This window comes from Tinamus guttatus, unplaced genomic scaffold (assembly GCF_059628265.1).
Source record: "Tinamus guttatus ecotype Peru unplaced genomic scaffold, ASM5962826v1 Tinamus_guttatus_pri_ptg000456l, whole genome shotgun sequence".
NCBI classification, from domain to species: Eukaryota; Metazoa; Chordata; class Aves; order Tinamiformes; family Tinamidae; genus Tinamus; species Tinamus guttatus.
In genome coordinates, this window is record NW_028288990.1 from 42,761 (window position 1) to 63,129 (window position 20,369).

General features: G+C 44.6%; 1 protein-coding gene across 1 annotated transcript in view; it reads left to right on the forward strand.

Moving 5' to 3' along the window:
* The window catches only part of ALK (ALK receptor tyrosine kinase), a gene marked incomplete at its 5' end in the record, with an annotated part of 60,330 nt that extends 40,654 nt beyond the window's left edge, over positions 1-19,676 (forward strand). The window contains 11 exons of the mRNA XM_088532167.1: positions 337-435; positions 2,148-2,334; positions 4,551-4,641; positions 5,584-5,648; positions 6,025-6,154; positions 12,317-12,414; positions 13,994-14,086; positions 15,738-15,839; positions 16,899-17,033; positions 17,489-17,579; positions 18,913-19,676. Of these exons, the coding sequence (XP_088388293.1) occupies positions 337-435; positions 2,148-2,334; positions 4,551-4,641; positions 5,584-5,648; positions 6,025-6,154; positions 12,317-12,414; positions 13,994-14,086; positions 15,738-15,839; positions 16,899-17,033; positions 17,489-17,579; positions 18,913-19,617 (1,796 nt within the window). The remainder of the gene's footprint in view (positions 1-336; positions 436-2,147; positions 2,335-4,550; positions 4,642-5,583; positions 5,649-6,024; positions 6,155-12,316; positions 12,415-13,993; positions 14,087-15,737; positions 15,840-16,898; positions 17,034-17,488; positions 17,580-18,912) is intronic.
* Positions 19,677-20,369: the final 693 nt, after the last annotated feature.

Sequence of the window (20,369 nt, forward strand, 5' to 3'; positions counted from 1 at the left end):
GCACTCTAGCCCTGGCAATTTAATGTTCTTTCCACCTCCCCAACCTCCTGCCCCCTGGTTTTATGGCCTTGTTTTCATACTCACTGGAGTGCACATGCTAATTCCCTGACAGCAAACCATCCGCTTTAAACGCTTAATCTTAATAGAAGAAAATGAAACAATAAGACATTACAGGTCACAGATCCAGAGAGCTAATCATGTCAGAGGTTGCCCCTACACAATATAAGCAGCAGCTGAGTGGATGGAAGAAAAAGCCCAAAAAACTCTCTGCAAAAAGTGGCTGCTGGATGATCATTTCATATGTATAACTCCCTCTTTTCCATATCTCTGTTACAGCCGAGCCAGTGGTTCATCTCCCTCTCTCCTTGGTCTTGTCTGTAGTGACTTCAGCACTGGTTGCTGCCTTAATTTTGGCTTTTTCGGGAATCATGATAGGTAAGTGCCTCTCAGCACAAGAAATTTTCATATGCCAAAGGATTTAGGCTTCTACATACTACTGTATTTCATAACTTCCCTTTAACTGCTGTTTTTGATAACAATTATTTTGATAATAATTATTTCTAACCACAGTGACCTATTTGAAGAAGAGTTTTTTTGTCGTTGTGGGTGTTGTGGGTTTGTTTATTCAGAGAGAGAGAAAAGCTGAAGATGGAAAGATTTTTCAATTGCTGTTTAGTTTAAGCAAATATTTTACACTTGCTGTTTTAGTACTTCCCAGGGGTAAGCTTAAAGAGAAAACCCAAAAACTAATTGCCTGTTTTTTGGTGTAAAGCTGCCAGAACAAAACTGCCAGTGGTTTTTAGCAGGAGCTGTTGGTACTTAATACATAAAATCTGATCTCTCCTCATTTTAGGGTGGCCATGTGCAGTTTTAGGCTCTTAATGTATGGCATTTAAGCTTGAAATTCTCACATAGGTTCTCTTTTTACAAAACGCTAGTTAGTAGGATGTGGATGTTCTTGTTATTTTTATTTAAAATTCTAAAGGTGTTTTTTAACCTTTTCACTTTCTTGCTTTTAAACAATTCTTCACCTGATTCTGTTTGATTGCAAACCGAATAGATTGGAACCAACAAAATGCAGCCAGGGATTCAACCTGCAGCGTGGCCACATTTCTTTGTCAACACTACATATAGTCTTGAGGGAGGGAAGGGGAAAGATGGAGCAGCAAATGGTAGCTGGTAAATTAGATTTGTGCAGCAGTTTCAGTTTTAAGAATTTCAAGTTATCAGTTGCACACATATGGTCCTAGATGTATCATTTCTGGCCCAGCAGTACCTCTTTAAAAATTGCTAATTACTTCTCAGTGAGCGGAAGAATAAACCGCTTTCCCTCCAACCAGCCTATCATTTCTATCTCGGGAAAGAGCAGAGATTTAAGAAATGAAAGCGAAAGCAATGAAGAGGAAAATGGAGAACAAGGAGGGTTTGTGAATAGGTCATTACATCCATCTGGCTTTGCCAATGCATGTTTACCCCTTGAGTTCTTCCCTTGAGCAACATCTGCTGGAGTAGACACATTACTGCCACAGTCTATGGGCTCAATCCAGCCTCCACATTAATCAATAGTAAGGGTAATATTGATTTAACCTGTTCGTGATTGGCATCTTGCTTTGAAAAAATATATGCAACAGCAGTTACTATTTCAAGGAACATCCACATTATGTCTTCTTTCCAGATATGCTTTCTAATGACATTTCATAAGTATCGGTGGGTTGATTTGAAGAATATAAAAACTAACACAAGCTCTTTTCAAATTCAGGCCAGCTCTGTTGTTTAGAAACAGTTTGTGTTGAATCAAGACAGAGTTTTTACAAAGTTAGACTAAACTGAAGGAACAAAACAAAGCAAAAGAACTCTCAAAACTTAAATCACAGATCTTGCAAGTGAAAATCATATGGCTCTTGAAGCACCTTGTGAGCAAGTTCATGGATCTTAATGTGATCTGTAAATCAGAAGTTCCTGGATAACTTCACCTTCCATTTTCTCTGTTGAAATATTTGACATACAGAAAAATGTCAGTGTCACTATCTATTTTGATTCATTGAAATTTGATCACACAGCTAATTCTAGCAAGGATATGCTGTATGATTGCCGTCACATTCCAAAGCCTGTCTGTGTCTTCAGTTTACTCTGTTCTCTATATTTAGTGTATCGTCGGAAACACCAAGAGCTACAAGCCATGCAGATGGAGTTACAGAGCCCAGAATACAAACTGAGCAAGCTGCGTACCTCCACTATTATGACAGACTACAACCCCAACTACTGCTTTGCAGGAAAAACCACATCCATCAGTGACCTCAAAGAGGTGCCTCGCAAAAACATCTCCCTTATCCGGTAAATTCATCTTTGCCTTCCCCATGCTTCATACTATATGCTCACATGTGTGCAGCCTCTTTCATGTGGGTGTGGACTTATGTCCCTTATGCAGGCATATACAAATTCTCATGTATTTTTAGACTTAGACTCCTTTTCAGAAAAAAAATTGTAGAGCTGCAGTAGCTAGGTGTGTGTCGAGTGGATTAGAGTCTGTTGGAGTCTCCTTGGCCTTTTACAGGTGCAGTGTTAATCTGCTGGCATCATGGGAGGAACTGAAGAGTCATCACCAGCAATTCAGACAAATCTCATGCAGGCGCTGCAAAGAATAGCCCATTTCTAGTATTAACTGATGAAATGCTGGAAAGATTGAGGCTTGTGGGAGGCTCTTTTAAAATCTTTGATAGAGTCTTTGATAAAGAGAATGAGAACCATACATGCAATGACAGCAAAAGGCAGTGTGTTTGAGGCTGCCAGACAACGGCCTGTCCTCTTGAAAGGACAGGAATTTAAAGCTAGCAGGAAAACCATGTTAGTACCTAGATCAGAACTTTCGGAAGGCTGGAAGAAGTCTCTAAGAAAGACTTGAAAAATCAAGAGTTTAGTCCCACCTTGCTCTCCTGCAGGGTGCAGTGTATTCCACTAAAATGACTTAACCCAGATACCATGCAGTCTTATACAGATAGTCAAGAATTGGTAAGTGGGAGACAAGGAAACTAAAAGAAGCATGCTGTAAGAAATGAAACTCAGAGAAGTCCATTCAGTCTGCAATATCTTTTGGCTCTTACCTCATTCCCTTTCACCTGCAGATCTTGCCAGACTGCAGCTGGAAGCTTCCAATGTACTTTATGTGGCCGCTACCTTTGTCACCTGGGCTCTGAAAGGATTTTTTTAACGTGTATCAAGGGACAGAGAGCAGAAGATGCATCTGGGAATTGACAGGGGTACGGGAGGTGGGCATGTGGGGAGAAGGGAGAGTTATGAGCTGTAAAGAACTGTTTTCCATTCTCATTTTGTAGTAAAAGTGGGTCAAACATGGCCAAGAATGGTATCTTGAGGTGGTATCTACCACCATTGAAAGCAGACATTGAGTGACAGGCAGGACAGGACTTCCCTGTGATTTGACTGCCTACATTTCTCTTTGTGCTGAGAAACCTACAGGCAACCTGTACAGCTGCCCTTAGCAGCGCTTGTTTGAACTGGAATGAGGGCAGCAAGCTGTGTGAAAGTAGTCCATCAACAGACCCTCAGTGCAGATATCAGGCCAGACCTGGGTCAACCAGGAAAATGCATGTTACTGTAGAAGAGAGCTCTAGCGAGTGCCTCTTGTTCAGGCTAAGAGGCATGGATGCTTCTGGGACACTGAAGCTAATGTTGTCCGATGTGCAGCCCATGGAACATAAGGGGGAATTCAAGAGCTCGAGAGCAGCCTCCTGGTCTGTCACAGCTCACTGTACTGTTATCATATGCCATCCATGTGATTGTCACACCAGCTGACTCAACTTTCATTAACTGATGACTGAATAGGCAGATACACAAAATCCCTATTACAAGAACATAGGACAGGATCTTTAGTCTGTTGTGTGATTAATTTAATTTCATTTTTATTTTGCTGTATTCTCGTTCAAAATTAAACTGCAAGTTTCATAATATGTTCAGTTCCGATCACTGTGGTCAGTAGAAATTCCATGAGTTGAGAGCTCTGCAAAGCACTATTGAGAAAACAAAGTGACTAACATACTTGCCCAGAATCAAAAAAAAAAAAAAATCAGGAGAAGAGGAAAAGATCCTTGCTTTTAAGTCAAGTCTATTGAAAATCATTGTACCGCTCCTAGTTTCTTGTTCAACGTTTTCATTAATGGTATGCATAAACTTCCTGGGAATTGTTGATATGACTAGGTTACAGACCTGTACCTGCCAGGCAACACTGGCACGAACACAGTGGGAGAGTGCTGTCCATGACACACAACAGTGAGGGCAAGTTGACTTCCTTGTGGACAGTTCACTTTTGAGGATTGCTTTCTGAACAATCAAATACGTTTTAGGTCCAGGAAACATTAGATTAAGGTCTGGACCCTTGCATAGTGTTCAGAATAGTACTGTGCAAGCCCCATCTGGTTCTGCTGATTCACTGCTATGAAACATGTAAGTCCATTCGGTGAGTTGTGACCACAGTGTTGTATGTGTTATATGTGTTCTCTGTAGTAAAACATTCTTGTCTTCTCTGGTCTGTCCAGGGGTTTGGGCCACGGAGCCTTTGGTGAGGTATATGAAGGTCAGGTGGCAGGGATCCCCAGCGATCCCACTCCCTTGCAGGTGGCCGTGAAAGTAAGTGACAGTGTATGAGTTATCATGGTGGTTTTGTGCACTTTTCACCCAATGCAGTATAAAAATGGAGATGAATTAAGCTTTACTACACCACTGGAGGACACAACTGGTTTTAACTCTATTACAACACCTCTATCCATCACTGTGATGGTACAACTTATAGCATATGGGCTTGGGAGACTGTTTAAGAAGAAATCTGTAAGTAATAATAGATGAAGGCTTCCTGGGCAGCTGAAGTAGACTGCAGAGATCAGAAATAAATCTGTCCTCTGTCCATTCTTCACATGATACACCTGGTATGGCAACCTGTCCAAAGGTTTTGAGTCACAGGCCAAAAATCTTCACATGGTCAGGAGCAATTGGCTCATACAAAGAGGCTGCAGGTAGGAGACTGGCTGGTTCTTCAGGGATCTCACCACTCTATTACAGGAGAGAGATGCACTAGATGCATAGCTAAATCTTAAGAGACCCTAGGAGTTTTTTTCAGGCTTTCAGCAGCCTAGCTAGCTTGCTTTTTTTCCTGTAAATTACACTGCAATACAGGCCTACTGCTAGTTACATATACCTGATGGGACGTAGCACTACTGCCTGGGAGCTCAAGTGCAATGTAGTCATTCCTCCTCCTCTACGCAAAGGAGTCCTGTGTATTCAGCACTGTGCCTGTTTGAATCATAAAATACCCATTTGAGGGTATTTGCTCTGACAGTGTGGGCTTTGCTGAGAGGAGGATGACAGAGGCATCAATGGACTGTATGTTCTGTTTGATGTGTATTTCTCAGCACATTTCACAGTCTAGTTTAGTTACGGCCTAGTCATTACCATAGCCTGAGGTTTCTTTTAGAGAGCCTGGGACAATTGCAGACAGTGTTTGATTGTATCAGGCATTCACATCTGGAAGTTTAAACTTGCTCTCTCATTCCCATCCTGTTCTTTCTTTTCCAGACATTGCCAGAAGTGTGTTCAGAGCAAGATGAACTGGATTTCCTCATGGAAGCTCTTATTATTAGGTGTGTTTTAAAAAGATAGAAAAGCACTTGTTCCAACTTGCAAAGCACAGCAGTAGTAGGATAAAAGGTGCTTTGAGGGATCATGTCCATAAAAATATTGTAAAATATCCATAAAATATGTAAATCTATATCTATAAAATATGTAAAAAACGAGTCACTAATTGATTAAGGGCAAAATTTTCTGGAAAATTCACACATGTTTATACTATCCAAATTGAAAAAGACAGACACAAAGTAAAAGGGCAGCTCTTTGGCTTTGTACATTTGCTCTGCCTTCGAGCTGTGTTACTTATTCTGAAAAAAAAAAAATTCATTTTCTGTAGTTGTGGCTTTTGGATCAAAGCACTTTCATGACCAAGTCTCTTTGTCTCCACAGCAAATTCAACCACCAGAATATTGTGCGCTGTATCGGGGTGAGTTTGCAGGCGTTGCCCCGTTTCATTCTGCTAGAGCTCATGGCTGGAGGTGATCTGAAATCATTCCTGAGAGAGACACGGCCTAGACCGGTAAGCAAGTAGGAGAGGAGCTGTTTCTCTTTGCAAAACTTGCAAAGACTTCTGTATCCCTCTGGCAGCTTGTGTTGCTGACCACAATGAATACAGTTCCTCACTGTTTTTCTTTTAGAATGAGCCAATCTCAACATTTGTTCATAAGTGCAAAAAGTAGCATTGAGGGAATCTTATTCAAGGCCACTTTGTTCTTGTAATTGAGGAGATTCTGGTTTCAGTTTGTCTTGCTATGTGGAAGCCAAGTATCTTCACTGGATAGTCGAGCAACTGGATTTTGGAATATCTGTTCCAAAACCACAGTCTTGGGACCACTTGAACTCATCTGGTTGGGCAGAGAAAAGCTACTGGCGAGGAAGTCCATTACTGTATAAGAGGGGGAGATTAAATAACACGTAAATCTACAGCTATCAGGAGCTGCAGTGGCAGAACGCGCAGGGAAAAGGAAGGGACAATGTGGCCGAGTCGTATATTCAAGACATGTAGGGGAAGAACAGGAGGAGGTTACTATTTAAACTGCGTATCAGGTGCATTTCTGTGGAAGTCTGTCAGTAGAAGTAAGTTTGTCATAGGCAAGAAGAAAGTCAAGCCTGGAGCTCTTGACTTTATAGTAAGTATCTTTAGTCATATGATCATAGAATCATAGAATCGTTAAGGTTGGAAAGGACCTCTACAGAGTCCAACCGCCCTGCACACGCAGGGTCACCTAGAGCATGTGGCACAGGACTGCGTCCAAGCAGGTTTTGAAGATCTCTGGAGAAGGAGACTCCACAACCTCTCTGGGCAGCCTGTTCCAGTGCTCCATCAACCTCACTGGTAAAAAAAAATTTCCTTAAGTTCCTGTGGAACTTTTGGTGTTTCAGTTTGTGGCCATTACCTCTAGTTCTATCGGTGGCCACCAGTGAAAATAGGCCAGCCCCATCCTCTTCACTGCCTCCCTTGAGGTACTTATGGACACTGATCAGGTCCCCCCTCAGCCTTTTCTTCAGGCTGAACAGGCCCAGCTCCCTCAGTCTTTCCTCATAGGGCAGATGTTCCAGGCCCCTGATCATCCTTGTAGCCCTGCGCTGGACTCTCTCCAGCAGCTCCACATCCCTCTTGTACTGTGGAGCCCAGAACTGGACACAATACTCCAGATGTGGCCTCACCAGGGCTGAGTAGAGGGGCAGGATCACCTCCCTCGACCTGCTGGAGACGCTCTTCTTAATGCAGCCCAGGATCCCATTGGCCTTCTTGGCCACGAGGGCACACTGCTGCCTCATGGTCAACTTGTCATCCACCATGACACCCAGGTCCCTCTCTGCAGAGCTGCTCTCCAGCTGCGGACCAGTTGGTTCCCAGCCTGTACTGATGTCTGGGGTTATTCCTCCCCAGGTGTAGGACCTTGCACTTGGCCTTGTTGAATTTCATGAGGTTTTTCACTGCCCAGTTGTCCAGTCTATCCAGGTCCCTCTGGATGGCAGCGCAGCCCTCTGGGGTATCAGCTACTCCTCCCAGTTTGGTATCATCAGCAAACTTGCTGAGGGAGCACTCTGTGCCTTCATCCAGGTCATTGATGAATAAATTGAACAGGACTGGACTGAGTCTTGAATTTCAAAGATTTTCCCAGTATAATCAGCTTCAACGGGAAATGGCAATCACTTAGAAACATGTAAGAAATTGTGTCTTTCAAGAGGAGTAAGTACTTCAGAAGAATAAAGTTCAATCTGGGCTATTGGACCAGAAAGGTTTGCCAGATGTTTACTGGCAGATCCCACTGTCTTACTTTGTTTCTGCTGTTTTTTGCGAAGATGCAAGTACAGAAAAGACAATAATTGTCTCTAATGGATATAGAGAAGAGTCTTCACTGAGACATCTGGAAAGAGATTGACTATTTTTTCCTTGCAGTCTAGTTTTTAGAACTACTAAAAAGGGTGTGCGCTGCCCAGATGCATCGCAGTGTTGGATGGATGGGATACAAGAAAATGGCTGCTGCCTGGAGAAGGCTAAGCATTCAGGAATATAAGATGTTTAAAATCTGAGCTGGCAGTCTTTGTAAGAGAGGTTGGTTTTCTGTAGCGCTTACAGATGTTCCTGTCAGCTCATACAAATGGGCTAAACCTGGTGGCAGGTGAGGGGAAATTCATGTTTTGTGATGTGGGCTCTGCTCTCACCTGGTGCAGGGAAAAACAGAACAAGCCATTATATGTTGTTTGATAGGTGCTTCAATTTAAGCTGCCAAGACAGGCTGTGGGAGCTGTATGAAATGGCAGGAGAAATAGATGCTGTAGGGCAAGGGCATCCATCACTTCACAGTGGAAGCCTCCTTTTGGCTCATTAAATTAGAGGGAGAATCCCGCTCAGTAGTGATCAGGGCTTGTGAGGAAACACCAGGAGCATTTGTCCCGAACAGCAGGAATTTTGACCTTGCAGTAAAACAAAGTAGTTGTTTTAGTGGATGAAAAGTCCCTTGTCTTCATAGGATGCAGTTGCTAGAGCCTTCTGATCTGACACATTTCTTTCTCTTTACCCTTACCCTACTCATGAGTTCTTCTTTGCATGTCAGAGCTTTCGTTTCTGTCTCTTACTAGTAGCTCGGTGCAAACTTTCTGAAACGTAGTGTCAGGAGAGGCAGATCATTCATCCCAAGGGCAGCAAACATTGCTTCTTTACTGTTTTCTTTCTCCTTTCACAGTCTCTCCTTCCTTTTCTCTTGTGTTGTCCTTTCTGACCTGAGTAAAGTTGTCTGAGATTGCCATGAAACTACTATGCATAGGGGCAGCTCCCAGCAACTTGACAATGCTCCTCTATTTCCAGTATTTAATTTGATCCTGAGACTACAGGAGATGTGAGCTAATGCTGCTGTTTTCTGTACTTTACCTTTCCTCTTCCTTGCACTCCTCCTTTTTTTCCCCTTGTTTTTCTCAGTTCTGTATTATACAGCTGCTTTCCTCAGTGCCTTTTTCCCACCCTACTTCTGCTTTCAGTCTGGTTCCAGTGGGCGTAAGATTTACCTGTTCATTCTCTATGTTCATCCCCCAGGGTTTCTCCCTTCTCTCTAACTTTCAACTCATTTACTGATTTCAGTCAAAACAGAGGTATCAAAGGCATTAACATCTCACAAGGCTCATGAAAGGAGAAAGCACTGCTCAAGAGCAGCCACACAGTGAAACAGTTGCATCGTTTTACCTGCAAGTGGCCAGTGAGAGGATGTGTTGCTTGGAGCAGGACATACAGCAAGCTGTCTCATGCCCTGCTGGTGAAATCGTGGTAGGGAGCAGAGGGAACAGTGGAAAAGGAGACTAAATAAAGGAAGGAGGAACCTGAGACGTTGTTAGGGACTATGTAGTGGTAAGCTGAAGGAACCACAGCAAGAGGTATAGGACATAGGATGCAACTTCATCAGAGACTGAGATGCTGCCAGCACAGCATATTGTTCATCTGTGTTCATGAAATTAGCGTTTGACCAACAAGTAATGATAATTCTTGCTTAGGAACAAGAATAATCAGACATGTGGGCCAAATGTTCATCCAGCATTACTGACATAATACCAAAGGTTTTTGTGGGGTGCTTGGATGCAATCTTGTGCCACGTGCTCTAGGTGACGCTGCGTGTGCAGCGGGGTTAGACTAGATGACCTCTAAAGGTCTCTTCCAACCTTAACAGTTCTGTGATTGTCAGTTTATGCCAGTCAGGCATCGGTCTCATAAAATGGGCCAACTTCCTAAGCTACAGATTCAAACTTCTTTGCAGGTCCAGGGTTTATGACACTGAGGGGTTTCTCTGTTCCATTTCTAATAAGATTTCATGTCTCTTATGGGATTACCTCTCACTCTTTTTCTGGAGAGAGGTAGTTCAGGTTGATAGATTGAGAGATGCCCGGAACTGGAGCCTCACTTGTTAGAAGCGTTACAGAATTCTCTGCTCTGGGAAGTTCAGCAGTGATCCTTCTAATACATAAAGAAACAATCAAGATTGGAAGGTAAACTGTAGCAAATGATCCTTTATATTCTACAGAGCAGTGATGACACTGAACAATACACAAAATTTCATTTACCTTTAGCAAGATTCAACCTCACCCAGGGTCGTGCCATGTTAGTGTTTCCAAGGTGTCCACTGTTTTCCAGCTGTGCCAGTGCTTTCCAGCTGGCATTGTCCATTCATCTGAGGAGCAAAAGCTGTAAACAGCTGAGATGAGAAGTGAATTCTTCGGTATCTCAAGGCTGCTCCCCTTGCAAAATGAATACAAACCCTACATTTTTCAAAGAAATTGCTGGGCTAAATTGTCCTTGGCTGAGAAGTCACATTTGTTTTAGGGCTGCATTTAGCCAAGTAAATGGTGGAAGGAATTCATCCAAGGAGGAAAGGGGAAAAACAAGTAGAAGTGGAAGGAAAAAAAAAGTCTGCCAGTCAAATCAGCTTGCGGCTTCAGCCTACTGATTTGTCAGGCAGTATGGCTCAGTTTTGGAGTCAATTTCTACATGGTAAAGAATTGAATTTGTTGCTCAGTTTTCACTTTAGGTTTCTGAGACTTGCTCAGAAATGGAGGGAATGGGTGGACCCTTTAGTTGCATGCTGAAAAGGGAAAGAACAGCATCTGCAATCTCCCTTATTGTGGCCATGCTGGTGAGCCACTCTAACTCACAGAGGTCTAAAAAGAATTCTCCCCCAACCTTCCTCTCCCTGACCTGCCAAAAAAAAAAATAGAGAGGAAGGAAGGTTTTAATATTTTTAGGAAATTGCTACTCTGCAAAAGGAAAGGCTTGGATGGAGAGGCAGGGGACATGCAGTCCAATCTTCTGTGTAAGGAATCAATTAGGTATATATATGCAATTAAGTGTAGTGTGTGCATAATAAGAAATAGTCAGATGGTTCCTAGTCACCAAACATTTTGTTCTATGGCACCACAGTTTAAAAACGGACATGGTTCCAGCAGAGAGATACAGCATTTTTCAGTTCTTTTGCTAGTCAAATACCAAGGCTAGGGTTTTTTCCAACCCCTTCAGAAGACATTAGGGCTTGGATTTTACTAGCCAATGCCCAGAGGTCAGTTACTGCTACAGAGCCTGGACCTACTTCCAGTCCCAGCCGGCAGTGTTTTAGCGCAGGGGGTGGCCAGCACAGCATCACAGCAGTCTGGAGAGATGTTTCCTCACAACAGACAGGCTGGCAGGAGCAGAAGTCCCTGTCACTGGAAAACCAGTCCTGGTATGTGCATCAGCAGGAGCAAGCAGGGCGCAGGTGCACCTGCCACGAGGCAGAACGGTGGGTGTTATGAGAAAGCTAGAGGACAGGATGGGGTTGTTTAGTCAAATAACTAAGGCCACAGAGAACTACTTCCTTAGGGAACAGCTGCAGTGGAAGAAATGCCACCCAGTTGTTCGTTGTCATCTGTCTGGCAGAAATGATCCCCTTCTGCCTAGGACTGGCAGCAGGGATCAGTGAGTCAAACCTCAGGGCAGAATCTGATGGCTTGGCTTCAAAGGCCCACAGTGTGAGCTGTTTCTAAGCCCAGCCTGTTCACTAAAGCTCCTGCTGGCAAGGGCTGGAGATTCTATCAGAGAGTCAGGAAGAAGGAGCTGGCAGTCTTAATCTTCTGTAGCCATTGGCTAAGCGAACCTATATCAATGCTCTAAGGGGCAAGATAAAACCTACACAGATGTGGAGGAGGGAAAGAGCAAATGTGACTCATGCCATTATACAAAATGTCATTCCTGTTGTTCAAGGTGACTTCAGAGAGTGAAGAACTAGAAATAATAGAAAGAAACTGCATGAGGACCAATTCAGGCTATGTATCGTCACAAAAAAAGATATTATCAAGTTGAAACAGCAGCACTCTCTCCCAGGAGAGCTAGGGGAAATCCATTTGCATCTTTCAAGAATAGTGGGAAATTTTTAAAGGAGAATCCTGATTGAGATGGAAAATGGCCTGCAGCGGGAGGATATTTGATCTAACTTTCTGAGTCTGTTACTGGGATTTGTATGACAAGGTGCCTGTTCATCTTTTAATAGTTCTTGGGTAAGAATGCTGTCTCTTAGCATGCCCATAATGAGCATACCCATTCCCGTGTGTATTAACATCTGAGCTACATCCCTTGTGGGAGAGTTCCCATTGCTGTACCAGTGGTGATTCTTGTCGTGTTCTTGCTTTTAATCGAAGTTTGTCCCTTGTCTTTTGGTAGAGCCAACCCTCTTCTCTTTCCATGTTGGACTTGCTCCACGTGGCTCGTGACATTGCTTGTGGTTGTCAGTACTTGGAGGAGAACCACTTCATTCACAGGTAGGTGAACACACCTGTGTCAGCATGGGCATATCGTGCATAAGGTCCAGCAGAGGAGAAAATGCTCTAATATTTTTATGTCCTGCTGCACTCTAGTGGCTGGAAACCTTTAAACAAGGTAGATAAAACCTGAATAATAGAAGTAATTAACATAAAAGGCTCCAGTAGACCAGGTGGCAGAGGTTTGTAATTTTTTACCCAAGATCTGATGTCTGTCTCAGTGCATGCACTTGTGCAGCCTGTTTAGCTAATCTGCAAATGGCAACATGATCTCCTGACAAAAAATCCTTAAAATTGTTCCTGCACCAAATTTACTTGTTGCCAGTCAGCTCATTCCAGAGTCCTTCTCTTCCTGCTCTCAGAGAATGGCTACAGGAGCATAGGAAGAAGTACAACTCCTTGAGGCTATTATTTTCTGCTCCTACAGGACAGGGTGTTGGAGAAGTGTCCAAAATGTTGTCTATAGCTTTGAGCAGAACCATGCAAACATCCCAGCAAAAGAACAAAAAGTCTATATGGCAGAGCAAGACAGACACAGGAAGTCCATTGAGTGGTAAAAGCTCACTCATAAAAGCGGAATCTCTGCTAACTTCTCCACAATCCTTCCAAAAAGCTAAATGGGAAGGGAGTACACTGTACTGTCTTCAGAAGAGAAGAAATTTCCCTGTGCTTTTCTGCACCCACTGAGATTGCTGAAATGAGAAATAATCCGTCTACCTAGCACTCTTGAGAATACACTAAAAGAAGCCTTACAACCAATATAAGTAGTAAAGTTAATCTAGATATTTTTCCCATGTGTCGCAGCTTTCCAGCATCTCCTCTAGATCTTTGGCAACCCTAATTTAGAAAAGCATGAGGGAATGTCATAGCACTTAGCCTGGCTAGGACTAGCCACATTTGTATTCCTTCCAGCTGTAAAGTCAACAATAACAAGACAGGCGGCAGCAACAAAAGCAAGAGATGGCAGGGGTTGTTCTTTGGCTCCCTCTCCTCCTGTGCTGCTCTTGTTCATGTTGAATGTGCATGGCCACCTTGCCTGCATCAGAAGAGCATGGACCAGTGTGCAGCTTTGCAAGGGGCTGTGGGTTGTGGTAGCCAAACTTTGCTTAGCACTTCTGTAAAAGTAATACACAAGATGTACCACTATGATATTCACATCTCAAGGCTTACTTTAGTCCAGAAGGGATGGAAAGGGAGCTTTACCTGAATGCTCTGATTGAGGCCCATACCTGTCTTCAGAGCAATATCTGCATCAAGCAAGATAGCTTGATTTTGTGAAAATTAAGTGCCCCACTTGCTATTCCCTAGAGACTTAATAGCTGCTGTAGTAAAGGGAGGTTCACAGGAGACCCATACGCTCAGCTGAAGGTGTTAAATGAAGTTTAAGGAGGAAATGTCTTAAATAGTAGGGCTGCTTCTAATGCTGGGGTTAGAATTTGGCATGTTGCTAGCTTTCCGTAAACACTAACTACTTTGGGTGTAGTGTCTGCACTTCAGGAAATTTCCTTTTGGTTTGCAAGACTGTTGAATGATTAAGTGGTTCTTCTTTTTCTGTTGCTTTTCTTCCCTTTCCTTGTAGGGATATTGCTGCCAGGAACTGCCTCCTTACCTGTCGAGGGCCTGGGAGAGTGGCTAAAATTGGAGACTTTGGAATGGCTCGAGATATATACAGGTAGCAGGACTAAATCCGGGGGATCAGCAAGTGGAAGCTCCCCACAACAAGGGAGGAGCAGTATTTGCCTAGGAGAGTGTGCTCATGTGCTGCTCTTTTTAACCTTAGCAAGGCATGAAACTGCAGTGATCCTGCCCTGAGGAATTCCTGCGTTGATGTTTGCTTTCACCTGTAGTTTAACTGTGCTCTGAAGACTCTTTCCCACTTCCTGAGTGTGTTCTTCTGAGTATTGTCTGGTAGTGACAGGCAGCATTTCTCCTCCCTCTTGTACTCTAACTACGATTTCTTGCCTCTACTTTCTCCATAGTGCATGGCACTGATGTGCCCTTCTGTTTTGTGGCCCCAAATCACTCTGAGTTTAATCTTCCTCCTTGATACTAGCCCTGCCCCTTTGATTTGGTGTTATCAGTAAATCTCCTCAATTTACTGCACATAGAGGAGGAAGGTGCAGAGGAAGGTCAGGAAAATGTAATCACCCAAACTGGAATTCAGGCAGGACACAAGGTTAACTACTTGCTCTTGCAAGTGCCAGGAAATCTTTAATGACCACAAGCAGTCAAGGCTGTAGTTTGATGTCTTCCACATAGCACCTCCAGAAGTGCAGCACCCTGTGCTGCTGTGATAGGGAATTGATTTGCCTCTGACGCAGGAGAACTGCCCTGTACTCAGTCACTCAGATTGTTTATTTGGGTGTCTACCTTTCTTTTTCCCTGCTTGGGCAATTACTAAGCCAAGCCTAGCCTTGCTTTGTTTGAGGTCTGAGGGTATCACAGCCTGAGGTGAGTGCCACCTTCAAAATGGATATGCCTGTGAGCTGGGGGTTTTCCTCTCCCTTTTCTTTCCCTCACAAAGAGCCCCCATTCTGCCCCACTGTGAGTTTGGACAAAGTAGCATCTGTCACAGTTACACAGTCACAGAACTGTCTGCCAAGGTGAAGGCTTTGGCACTGAGATTTCAAAGGCACTCTTTGAAGTTTGGGGGTGTTTTTGTGTCCAGGAAAACTCTTTGGATACTCAGATTGTGTAGTCATGAGCAGTGGCACCTGCTTGCATGAATACCCTCCTGCAACTGTCAGCACAGGGCCTGGGCCTTGGAGGCTTTATTTTAAATGACAGTGACAAAGAGTCCAGGGTGTACCTCCTGCCTCAGGACCATGGGAGATGACATTTGTAACTCCTGCTTCTGGCTATAGGGGCCAAGAGTCCTCCTCAGGCAGTCCCTAGCATTTTCTAAGGCTTTTGGATTCAATTGCAGTGCTTTGGACTGGTACATTTGGGACAGGCTGTGTTTATTTGTGGTGAGGATGCTTAACGTGAGATGAGGTGGAGATGTGGCTGTGGCCGGCAAGCACTTTTGGGAGAGAGGGGGGCTTTGCCAGCAGCAACTTCACTCTGTGAGCAGCTCCCTGGGGGAACGCACAGGCCAGCCCCAGTTAACTGGGTCAGGCCTGAGGCGGGGGAGGTGACGGAGCCGCCTCGGCCGTCTGCCCCTTTCCACTAGTGTCCTCCGGGTTCCACTACTGAGAGAAGAAACGTGTCTGTTCGGCACTTTCTTTGCCACAGTGTTGGCTAAATTAGGCCCTCCTTAGGCTGATAACTGGAATGATTTGTGACATACATGTCTGATTCTTGGTTTTGTTTGTTCTCTGCAGAGCCAGCTACTATCGGAAGGGTGGGTGTGCAATGCTGCCCGTCAAGTGGATGCCTCCCGAAGCTTTCATGGAGGGGATATTTACATCAAAAACGGATACATGGTGCACTTCGCTTCTCTCTCACCCTCTCCTTCTCTCTCTCTGTCTCTCTCTCTCTGTATATTTTAATCTATTATTTAAAGTGCAAATATTTTGAAAAATAACATGTTTGTGTTCAAGTTCCTCTTACTGAAAAGAGAAACAAAAGATTTCAGAGCATACAATCTTGGAGGAGACAAGGGGCAGAAACATCAGTGCCTGTGCCAAGGCAGATGCTATTGGGAAGAGAGGCTGAGGCAGATCAGGTGCTGCCTTGTTTACTCCCTGACAAAGGTGGCAGTCCCTGCTAGTGAGAGCAGCACAGGTTTAGCAGGAGGCTGCAGGCAGGGTCCATCCCTGCCGGCCTTGCGGGACAGGGTCAGGCTCTCGGATACAGCTGAGCTGCTGCCTGTCTGTCAGCACCAAGACAAGCAGTTGCTGGGTGCTACTTATAGCTCTCCTGCAGTTTTAAGCAACGAGTTGGTGACTTCCAAGCATCCGGCCAAACCAATGCTTTGGAAAGGCCCTGTCTCAGCCAGTATCCCAGGGCCCTGCCTTCCACACTGCACGGCCCAGGATGGAAGTGCAAGCTGGGGATCGTTTTTATTGTACTCCCTGAGATACAGGGAGGAGGCTCAAGAGTCAGCAGTAAGAATTCACTAACATCATCTCCAGCACAGTTGCTTATTCAAGAGGAAGATTTTGTCGGAGGTGTTCAAGCCTGCTCGCCTCAGTCCAGCCTGCAGCAGTGGTTGATGCCTCAGAACAGTCTGTTTGATACTTGTATCTGGTTGAACAGGGCTGCGTACAAGGGCAGAGGAATCATCAGGTTTACCTACCTGAATCATGATCTAGCTCATTTAACAGTCATTTGTGGGCATTGATTAAATGATTCATAGTCCGCCATAAAAGTCAGACAGCTTGTTCACATCTCAGTCCCACAACAGCGAATTCCACGAGATGGCTGAGTACAGACTGCAAAGAGCAATAGTGACGACACTACATCCAAGGGCATGTCCCCTGAATCATGATGATGGTGATTTCTATGTCCTGAATTTTGTTTTCCTTCTCTTCTGCATTCAGGTCCTTTGGTGTATTGCTGTGGGAGATACTGTCTTTGGGATATATGCCCTACCCTAGTAAGAGTAACCAGGAGGTTTTGGAGTTTGTAACCAATGGAGGAAGAATGGATCCACCTAAAAACTGCCCTGGCCCTGTGTATGAAATTGTAACTTTGATGTATTAATGCAAATGAGTATCCATTTTGAATTCTGTTGTCTAGTCAGAAGTTAATGATTTTTGAGATTGATTTTATCTTCACTGACCTAACTTTTTGAACATCTTTATTGGCAGTGACACCTGCCTTAGAGAACCACTATGAAAAGTACTGACCAATGCTTATTTAGTTAAAGATTGTACAATATCGCTGTGTTTCAGGTTAAATATGAAAGTGCATCCTGCTCAGCAGGCTCAGTGCTGTAGACTTCACCCCACCCGTGGTCACATTTTAGGGGTTACATGTGCAAGAGTTGTCCTACTTGGGCATGCTCCACACCCTTTTTTGTTAGAAGCTGGAGGGTGATGTGTGCTCACGGTTTTCAGGCTGCAGTGATGAGTTGTTACGGACCAACAGCATCTGGAGTTTATGAGCTTCTCTCATTTTGGTCTTTCAGTTACCGCATTATGACCCAGTGCTGGCAGCACCAGCCCGAAGACAGGCCAAACTTTGCCATAATCCTGGAGAGGATCGAGTACTGCACTCAGGTATCGGTCTTCATTCATCTACCATGAGAGAGGTGGAGAGGAGCAGTGTAGGCGAGCCGGAATGTAAGATGAGAAGGCAGCACTCTTTACTACAGTGCAGAGTGACTGGCACAGGGACAGGCTGATGGGACATTTACCCTATCAGGTGGCAGATCCTACTATCTTTCACGGCCTAAAAGCAAAAGAGCACACACTCATCCAGCCATAAAGAAAAACAGCAAATCTGTGGCTCTGCTTCTGCTTATAAAGACACAAATTCTAGCAAGATTCTAGCAAGAAGTAAGACAAACCAGCATCTTTATGCCCTTGTGCTTCACATCAGTCCTTGTAACCTTTGGGATATGGTCAGCACTGAGCAGAAACAGCCCTGACTCAGAACACCTTTTACAGGTGGTTTCTGTGGCTGTGAGAAATTTCTGACTACTTTGGAGAAGCAAGTTCAGAGATAAATGCCAAGGAATGCAGGTTACAAGGCTAGACAGCAGGAAGAGGATGTGTCTGGCTTTCCAGGCTTAGACATGATTTTTTACCACCATTTATAGCCTAGAAAGAATGGGATAATTTGAAAAATGTTCTGTTGCCTATGTTAGTACAGGTTTCTTGTGCAGGCTCATGTGGTGGTTTTCCTCTGTCCGTTTGCTTTCCCAGCTGTAAGTAATGGGACAGCAAACTACTGTCTACTTCACTGTTTGGGAGGCTTGATCTTTTTCATGTGTGTTTGGATCTTGGATGGGAGAGACTGTTTTTTGTTATCTCTGGCATCTAGCAGCAGTTAAAGGTTGCCCAGATCACCACATTTTGCTCAGTTTAATTTTCAGAACTATTTAAATAGCTCAAAACCCCAGTCTCTGTGGGCCCAGGATGCTAGAGATCTAGTCTGGACAGTATTGCCTTGTATCTACCTTCCCATTTCTCCCCTGTTCTGGGAATGCAATACTTTCATGGCTGTAACTGCCTCAGTATTTGAGAATTTTATAAAGTTCAAGATGATAATAATTCCAAAACAACATTCCCATAGGAAATTCATCTGGACATAAAAAATCTTTTCCATTATTTTTATACTCTCTGCTGTTCTGTGGTGGGTTTTATGTTTGGTTCTGGATTTTTTTTTTAAGACTTTAAGGTTATCCCCCTTCAACTTTAAGGGTGTCCCATTGTACCTCAGCTAACTGCATTTTGTCAGCATCCCCCCCATGCATGGGATGTGGCCCCGTGATGAGAAAGGCATGCTCTGATCATGCAGTGCCAACTGTCAGTTGCCTTTGATATATGCTCGAGTCTGAGCATACAGGGTGGAGGCAGACTGAGAAATTCCCATTGTTTTCTCCTGCAGGATCCAGATGTCATCAACACTGCTTTGCCAGTGGAATATGGCCCATCAATTGAGGAAGAGGAGAAGGTAGCAATGCGCCCAGAAGATCCAGAAGGGATTCCCCCTCTCTTGGTCTCTGCACACCAAGAGAAGAAGGATGACAAGCGAGCTCTGCCCTCTCCACCCTCACTGCCATCAGCCATCACTACTGGAAAACCTCTAGGGAAGGTGGGAGCCTTGGAACTCCCGGTCCCTGGGAAGGTGCAGTCAGCCTCAGCAGGAGGACATGTCAACATGGCCTACACCCAATCCAATCCCCTCTCTGAGCTGCACAAAAGCCAAGGCACCAGAAACAAGCCCACCAACCTCTGGAATCCGACATACGGTTCCTGGTTTGCGGAGAAGCAGGCCAGCAAAAGCGGTTCTCTGCTGGAGAAAGAGAAGCCTGAGAGGGAGAATCTGGGGCCTGAAGGAAACTGTACTGTAGGGCCCAACGTTGTGACTGGCAGGCTACCAGGCTCCTCCCTGCTACTAGAGCCATCTTCCCTAACAGCAAATGTTAAAGAAGTGCCTCTCTTTAGGCTTCGCCATTTCCCTTGTGGGAATGTTAACTATGGATACCAACAGCAGGGCTTACCCTTGGAAGCCTCCACACCACCCTGCGCTAGCAGTTACGAGGATCCCATCCTCAGAAACAAGAACCACGTAACCCACCAGGGGCGCTGACAGCCCTCTACCCTCTGGACTTCTACCCCTGTGGCCCCTGAGCCTTGAAGAGATGTCCTGTTGCAAATACGCCGTGAACAAGGGATCTGACAGTGTTACCTTCTAGTATGTGCCAACTTGCTCCAAAGTGCCGCCCTTGAAGCTGTAATTTCAAATAACCCAAGGGGCTTCGAATCACCAGAGCCCCAATACACAACAAAACAAAAAAGAAAAAAAGAAACAGCGGGGGGGGAGGATACGGGAAACCCATTAACTGCAAGGCCCAGCTTCCTGTTGCATCAACTCATGCGCATGGTCGTCGTCATGCTCTTCCTGTGAGCTTTTCTCAGTTGTGTGTTCTCTGCTTAAGTGTAAAGCCACTCACTACCTTGAGTGTTTCATGTCTGGCGTTTTCCATGCCAAACTTGTCGCTGCTGTGGAACACTTGGAAATCGCCTGCAAGTGGCAGAGCTTTGTAGTGGGTTTAGGGAAAGCATCATTCATCCAAAATAAGAAAGGATTCGGCTTTGGATGGAGACACGGTAGCACGTTCCCAGCTTACGTTCCAGCTGGTCTAGTCTGCAGAAGTCCTTGAACGGTGTACGGTGGTTTTGGTGTCGTTGGAAGGGCAGTAGAAAGGTGCTGCTCATACTGCATCGCTTGAAAGCATAAATGAACTGGTGCGGATGCTGTGGGGCATTTAGGTGCAGTTTTTGTTTTGGGGTTTTGTCTTCCCCCCCCTCCCCCCCCAAGCGTCCAGCTCTGACACCATG